The sequence below is a fragment of the Globicephala melas genome, chromosome 4, assembly GCF_963455315.2.
Source record: "Globicephala melas chromosome 4, mGloMel1.2, whole genome shotgun sequence".
NCBI lineage: Eukaryota > Metazoa > Chordata > Mammalia > Artiodactyla > Delphinidae > Globicephala > Globicephala melas.
The window spans coordinates 144,799,416-144,807,838 of NC_083317.1; the positions used below are offsets into that span (position 1 = coordinate 144,799,416).

The 8,423-nt window shown below is 42.2% G+C and overlaps 1 protein-coding gene across 3 annotated transcripts in view; it reads right to left on the bottom strand.

The window, feature by feature from the left end:
• TOP2B (DNA topoisomerase II beta) overlaps nt 1-7,955 on the bottom strand; it is a 66,445-nt gene extending 58,490 nt beyond the window's left edge. For 2 of the 3 annotated variants that reach the window (XM_070045505.1, XM_030876304.3), the window contains exon 1: nt 7,807-7,917. In XM_070045505.1, coding sequence (XP_069901606.1) covers nt 7,807-7,875 — 69 coding nt within the window. In that variant the 5' untranslated portion in view covers nt 7,876-7,917. Of the gene's footprint in view, nt 1-7,806 lie in introns of all 3 variants that reach the window. The other variant, XM_070045504.1, reaches the window with a different exon arrangement.
• Between the last annotated feature and the right edge of the window lie 468 nt (nt 7,956-8,423).

The window sequence follows — 8,423 nt, forward strand, 5'->3', positions numbered from 1 at the left end:
TCTAAAAAGCATCCAAATCAGAAAGAAAGAAGTAAAATTGTCACTAATTGCAGAGGAAATGATATTATGTAGAGAAAACCCTAAAGACTCCACCGTAAAACTATTAGAATAAACAAATTTAGTAAAGTTGCAGGATACAAAATCAATATACAAAAATCTGTTATGTTTCTGTAAACTAACAATGAACTATCAAAAAGAGAAACTAAGAAAATCCTACTTACAATTAAAACAAAAACAATAAAAATTAAAATACCTAGGAATACTTTTTTTTTTTTTTGGCCACACGGTGCAGCATGGTAGTTCCCAGACCAGGGATGGAACACATGCCCCCCTGCAGTAGGAGCATGGAGTCTTAACCACTGGACCACCAGGGAAGTCCCCACCTAGGAATAAATTTAACCAAGGAGGTAAAGGAACTGTATACTGAAAACCATAAGACATTGATTAAAGAAATTGAAGACAAAAGTAAATGGAAAAAAATTCTATGTGCATGAATTAAAAGAATATTGCTAAAATGTCCGTACTTCCCAAAGCAATCTGCAGATTCAATGCAATCCCTATCAAAATTCCAACAACATTTTTCACAGAAATAGAACAATCTTAAAATTTATATGGAACCAAAAAAGACCCTGAATTGCCAAAGCAGTCTTGAGAAAGATGAACAAAGCTGGAGGCATAATTTAAAACTATATTACAGGGACTTCCCTGGCGGTCCAGTGGTTAAGACTCCATTCTCCCAATGCAGGGGAACTAAGATCCCACATGCCGCATGGCATTGCCAAAACAAACAAACTATATTACAAAGTAATATAGTAATCAAAACGGTGAACGTCATTTAAAGAAGACACATGGATCAATGGAACAGAACAGAGAGCACAGAAAGAAACCCATGCGTATATGGTCAATTACTTTATGACAAAGGATGCAAGAATATACAAGGGGAAAATGACAATCTCTTCAATAAGTGGTGTTGAGAAAACTAGACAGCCACATGCAACAGAATGAAACTGGACCCCTATCTTACACCATACACAAAAATTAACTCAAAATGATTAAAGACTTGAAGTAAGAACTGAAACCGTAAAACTCCTAGAAGAAAACATAAGTAGTACATGCCTTGACATCAGTCTTTGCGATGATTTTTTTTTTTTTAACTTGATCCCAAAAGCAAAAATAAACAAGTGGGACTACAGCAAACTAAAAAGTTCTGCACAGCAAAGGAAACCATCAACAAAATTAAAAGGCAACCTAGCAAATGGGAGAAAATACTTGTAAATCATATACCTAATAAGGGGTAATATCCAAAATACATAAAGAACTCATACAAGTCAATAGCAAAAAACAAAAACAAAACACACACACACAAAAAAAAAACCCCAAAAAACACCAATTCATTAAAAAAAAATGGGCAGAGGATCTAAATTGACATTTTTCCAAAGAAGACATACAGATGGCCAACAGGTATATGAAAAGGTGCTCACCATCATTAATCTCAGGGAAATGCAAATCAAAACCAAAATGAAATATCACCTAACACCTGTTAGAATGGTTATTATCGAAATAACAAGTATTGGCAGAATGTGGAGAAAAGGAACCCTTGTACACGTTGGTGGGACTGTAAATTGGTGCAGTCCAGATGTAGAGAACAAACGTATGGACACGAAGGGGGGAAAGCCGCGGGGGGGGGGGGTCGGGGGGTGGTGTGATGAACTGGGCGATTGGGATTGACATGTATACACTGATGTGTATAACACTGATGACTAATAAGAACCTGCTGTATAAAAAAATAAAATTTAATTTAAAAATTAAAAAAAACTGACTTGTATGTATGTTATAAACGGGAGAATTTTATGGTATGTAAATTGTATCTCAATAAAGCTGGTTAAAAGTTTTTTCCTTAAAATAAATAAATAAATTGGTGCAGTCACTATTTAAAACAGTATGAAAGTCTCACAAAAAAATTTAAAATAGAATTACCATATGATACAGCAACTCCACTCCTGGGTATTTATACAAAGAAAATGAAAACACTAATTTGAAAAGATATATGTATCCCCATGTTCACTGCAGCACTGTTTACAACAGCTGAGACAAGGAAGCAACATAAATGTCCATCAATGGATGAACGGATAAAGAAAATGTGGTGTTTATATACAATGGAATATTATTCACCCATAAAAAAGAATGAAATCTTGACATTTGGGACAACATGGGTAGATCTAAAGGGCATAATTTTAGTGAAATATGTCAGAGAGAGAAAGACAAAAATACTGTATGATCTTACTTATATGTGTAATCTAAAACAAAACAAAACAAAACAACCAAACTCATAGATACAGAGAACAAATTAGTGATTGCCAAAGTTGGGGGGAGCAGGGAGATAGGTGAAGGTGCTCAAAGGTACAAACTTCCAGTTATAAAACAAGTTCCTGGGGACGTAATGTACAGTAAGGTGACTAAAGTTAATAATACCGTGTTGTCTATCTGAAAGTTGTTAAGAGTTGATTTTTAAAGTTTTTGTCACAAGGAAAAAAAATATGTAACTACGTATGGTGATGAATGTTAACTAGACTTATTGTGGTGATCATTTTGCAATATAAGAAAATCTTCTCAGACAAAAGAAGTGAGCGGGGCTTCCCTGGTGGCACAGTGGTTGAGAGTCTGCCTGCCAATGAGTGGCCCCCGCTCGCCGCAACTAGAGAAAGCCCTCGCACAGAAACAAAGACCCAACACAGCCATAAATAAATTAATTAAATAAAATTAAAAAAATAAGTGAAATACTGATCCCTTGATTTTTTAAAAACGAAGAGGGGGAAGACGTGTGTGTGTGTGTGTACACTCATCTAAGAGCTTACCATGGGCAAAGCACTATGGGAATTATATAAGTACTCTCATTCCTCATAAAAGCTCCATGAAGTAGACACCATTACTAATGACTCCCATTTTACAGCAAGGAAACTGAGGTCTGAAGAATGTAAGCTAACAAAGCTCGTATTGAAGAAGCTGAGTTACGAAACCAGGTGATGTGATTTTTTAGCCCATACTCTTAAAAGGCATCACACTTACATTATTCAAAATACATACACCCTGAAAGGGGCGTGTACTCCGTAGCTTTTTGTGTGAAAGTAAAAGAAAGGTTAGTGGAAAGATATCACGGAATAAAAGACAAATTGTTTTGGTTGTTACTGTCTTTAAGCCAGGGGAATGTGTAAATGATGGTTAGGAACATAGGACTGGTTTAAATCCCACCTTTGCCTTAGTCACATGATTAACAGTTTGTTACCTAATCTGTAAGCCCGTTTCCTTCTCTGCAAATGGGAATAATTATACCGATCTCACCTCTTCTTTAAAACTGAGTCCTATTTGTATTAAGATTTTTAAAAATACAAAAGAGGCTTATAATTTTTTTAACGTACTTAGTAAAATGCAACTGTTGCTATCACTCAAGTATTAAACATATCTGAAACTACTGATGGACACACCCACTTCTATTCAGAAAAGTTAGGAGTTTCTAAAAATTGTTCTCATTGTAACTGCAATTAGTTACTTGAGAATGTATCTAAAGAACATTGTTATGTAACCACTTGTCCTAAGAATGACAGAAGACTTTTGAGGAAGTTAGTATGTCAATTATCTAACTGGTTAACAATAACTGAGGTTGGATTATGTATCCAGCTCTTTGATAAAAACTATAAAGGATACATGGTCTCTGACTCCAGGAGTTGATAATCTAATTGTTAAAACAAAAGTATAAAACATAAAAGTTAATTAAAAGGAAAGATATTTATGTTTTATGATCCACAAGGGTGACAGAAAAAGATGAGTATAAACTGGAAGATAAACGTTTGGTGAGACCCTGAGCTAGCCTTTAAGAGTAATTAAGATTTAGACTGGTAAAGAGACAGGCATTTCTGTTGAAAGATAAGCATGCAAAGTGACAAAAACAAACATGATGCCCAGGGGACAAGTGAAGAGGTAAATCTAACTATTAGGATGATATGGAATAAATTTCAATTGGCACATAGTTTATAAAAGAAGTGGCTTGAAAGTCTGGTTGAGGAGTTTAGACTTGCAATAATAAGCCACTATAACAAAGTTTTTAATATAAATCTTTAAATAATATTTAAATATAGTCACATTTCCTAAATTAGAAATATTCACAGTCAAAACAAAGTATGCTTTATATTTCATTGAATTTTACTTTTAAAAAACTCCAATGTTAATAGTTTTATATTTAAGAAACTTACAGTTTAGAGGTGAATACTGAAACATCTACAGATAAAGTGAATTTGCTTTGCTTCAAGATAATGAGAAGGGAAAGGTGGGTGACCTTGAGCTGTAACTGCTGAAGCTTGATGATAGAGGGAATGTCTTTATACCATTCTGGCCACCATAATTTTATAGGCTTAATACTTTCCATTACAGTGGGTTTTTTTTCTTAATCTACTAAATTAGAGTAGTACTGGGAAAAGATCAATATTCACATAGTGATTAACTGTATTCTAATAAAACAAAATTTGTTTTTTGCAACCACTTAAACATGATAAAACACTGACTGGATGAAACAGATTATTAGGGTCTACAAATCAAAGCTTTACAAACCAGGGACTTCCCCGGTGGTCCAGTGGGTAAGACTCCGCGTTCCCAGTGCGGCGGGGGGTGCTGGGAAAGATCACTGGTCAGGGAACTAGATCCCACACGCCGCAACGAAGAGCCGGCTCGGCCAAAATAAATAAATAATAAATATATATAAATAAACATTTATTTAAGAAAAGCTTTACAAACTAAAAGTTCAAGAAATTCTGCTTGCTTCAGAGAAGCTTTCATAGCTGTTGTCAATTTTAACTCAAAATAGTTTTACTATAGTACTTATATTTTTCACTTTTTTTTTTTTTTTTTTCTTTTTGCGGTACGCGGGCCTTTCACTGCTGTAGTCTCTCCCGTTGCGGAGCACAGGCTCCGGACGCGCAGGCCCAGCGGCCATGGCTCACGGGCACGTGGGATCTTCCCGGACCGGGGCACGAACCCGTGCCCCCTGCAACGGCAGGCGGACCCCCAACCACTGCGCCACCAGGGAAGCCCTCACTTTTTAATTTTTTAAAGTATCTTGTTAAGATATTGCGAATCAAACACAAACCCAATGCACTATTATTAAGGAGAAGTTAATAATCTTAAACCACTTTGCTTTGTGGTTTCAGAAATGTAAACTTCCGTGCAGTGACAATGTTAACACTACCCTGTAGCACACATCCCAACACAAGTTGCTACCAGCAACACATGGTGTTACCCACCCCCACCCCCTAAAAAGAAGAACGATAGCAGGGACTGATTCAATTTTTATTTCTTCCTGTTACCCACAAACAAGTAGTAATATGACATGGTTCAATAAAGCAGGCAAAATTAACCCTCTTCAGAAATAGATGACCTCCGCAACAAACTCCTGAACTCTTGCAAAGGAATAATCTGCTTTCACTCTGGCTCAAAGATATTTTACGTAAAAGCAACTTTCTTCTCAGTGTGTATTTCTTGAATTTCACCGATAAAGACAAACATTTATTAAGCCCAGCAATGTATATTACTCATTTAATTATCAATGCAACCTTATCTTACAGATGAAGAAATAGGCTTAGAAAGATTAGGTCCCTTTGTGCAAAGTCCCAGTGATTACATGTCAGGCAGGATCAGAACCTACATCAATGATACCAAAGTCCATGCTCATAACCACCTCCCTATATTGCCCCCCCGCATAAAATTAAACTATGGTCTATGGTCAATGGTGTATATTATGGACATAAAGATGCTCATATAACCTGACAAATTTAAAGCAAGCAGCAAATCTTAAAGTAGACTTAGGGAGTGATTATCTTTTTAATAAATTTCTAATTCAAGAGGATATAATTTATAAATAAAAGATTAAGTGATTTTTATTTCTTATTTTACTATATTTCCCATATAGGTTTACAGTGAGAAAATACTGAATCAGTAAGTCAATTTTAGTTTCAAATGAATTTTTCTGATATTGAATGACACCCTCTAAGTTTCACGAAATTTCTTCTGTAAATGAAAGGAAAATTTCCTATTGAGATTGAAAGAAAAAGTGGTCATTTCATTATCTACAAAGTTAAGGAACAGTAAACAAAAATATTGCTTTTAAATGTTAAAACTAACCAATTCAATCTTGGAGCAAAATGTTTACCATTACAGAGAATCAGAGGAACACTGATGAGGTCTCAAACACTTCCAAACAGTGAATGAGAACCATCTGGCTAACTCCATTTTCCGAAGTTTGATTTTAGTAACGAGGGTAAAGGCCTTCTTTTGCATTTATGCAAACCTCCCCCTCCTCCCCCCCACTATGTTTACATGAACGGCTAACTTATTTATCTGACGTTTTCTCTCTCCTGGCTCTAGTCTGTTCATACTTACTACATTATTGAAGTAATACACAAAATTCGGACAGTCCAACAATGACAGTCTGGCAAGTTAGTCTGCAAAGCATCTTGGCATGCAAACATAAATGGTCAAAATATTTTCCTGTTAGCGGTACAACTCGCCTAAACCTCACCCAAACAAAGAGAAAATGAACAACTTAATAAAAATGCCCATAGGAAAGTCTCCTTGGGTGTTTTGGAAAAGGGAGTGTGCAGCCAAAGTCCCCTGGGAAAATGTAAGGCTTTTTATTTTTCTCCTGGATGCCTAGTCAGTTGGCTGAGCCGTGTGTGTGTGTGTGTGTGTGTGTGTGTGTGTGTGAGAAGTGACCCTGCTGTGTGTGTGAAATGACCCTGCTGTGTGTGTGTGTGTGTGAAGTGACCCTGCTGTGTGTGTGTGTGTGTGAAGTAACCCTGCTGTGTGTCTGTCTGTGTGTGTGTGTAGGAAGTGACCCTGGTCTGAACTCTCTGCTGAGCCAGTGTGTGTGTGTGTGTGTGTGTGTGAAATGACCCTGCTGTGTGTGTGTGCGTGTGTAGGAAGTGACCCTGGTCTGAACTCTCTGCTGAGCCAGTGAAATGCGGGTGAATTATCGATCTGCCGTGGGAATCGGATCTCTCTAGGTCTTCCCTCCTCTACTACTTGCCAGCAGCAGGAACCGAGCGCCGAAATGCTCTGACTCCAGGACAAATCACTTGGGTCACCTCGGCGACACTGTCCACGCAGCCCCCCGCCCGTTTCGCCTGCGAAGCTGACGCAGGTAAGCGCTTTTAATAATCCCCCTGTGACAGACGTACGAGCTACAGGGTTTCACTGCTGTGAAAGAGCCATCCCGAGCGCGCTTCCAACAGAACGAGACCCTCGGCACTGAAGTGCACGCGGCTGCAGTCACATCCCTCACCAAATCCATTCTTCCCTGAGACGCGACAGCGTCACACATAGTGGCACTTACAGCACACGCACACGGGCCCGCACCTCTCTCCCAGCTTCTCTTAAGACACATTTGGAGCAACCGCTGACCCACACGGTCACACACGCACCCCTGCTATCCCCACCATCTCCTGCCCCACCGCCCTACAAAGCTTGCGCAACAGCAAAGAAAATGAAGCGTGGGGGCCCCCAGTCCTGCTCACGGTCTGCCCCCCAAAGTTTCAAGTGCACGCTGCGCGCCCGCAGCCCAAGCCCCCGCCGAGGCGGAGAAGAAAGAAAAGGGGCGGGCGCGGGGTTCCGCCGGCAGGCGCCCCGACGGGGCGCGCCTCCGGGGGCCCGGATTTCCCCCTGTCCTCCCCCACCCCCAGCAGGATCCACCGGGCGGAGCCCTCCACGGCCGCCCGGGAACAATGCCCCGGCCCAGACCCCCGGCCCGCCGCCCCCACTCACCACCCAAGTCAGCGCCCCGAGGCCGCCAGCTCCCGCGCCGCTGCCGCCGCCGCCGCCCGCCTTGGCCATGGCGCGCTCCTCCGCTCCCGGCCCGAGGCCGCCGCTCCGCCTCCCGCGGGCCGCCCGGCCCCGCCGCTCCGCACCGACCGCGCGCCCGCCGCTCTTCTAGCGGCGCCGCCCCCCGTGCCCCATCGCCGACCCCGGGGCGGACGCCTGGCCGAGCCCGCCGAGGAGGCCTCGCCGCCCGCCGCCCTCAAACTCGAGGCGCGCGGCCGCGGCGCCCGGGCCTGCGCGGCCGCCGAGGAGGCGGCGCCGGAGCAGGAAGCGCGGAGGCCGGCGGTGGGCGGCGGCGCTGCTTCCTCCCCGCCGGGCCGGCCGAGGCCCCGAGCGCGGGCGTCCGAACGCGGCGGGGACGCGGCGGCTCCCTGTCCTTCCTCAGGCTCCGCGGAGGCCGCCCTCGGGGAGCGGAAGCAGGGTCGCCGCCGCCGGCGCCTAAGCCGCTTGTGTCGGCCGCGCCACAGCCCGACTTCTTCACATCCACTCGCCGAGAGGGACAATAAGCGGAGCCGCCGCGGCCTCGGTCGCCTCCCTCCTGTCCGGCATAACACCGCACACAC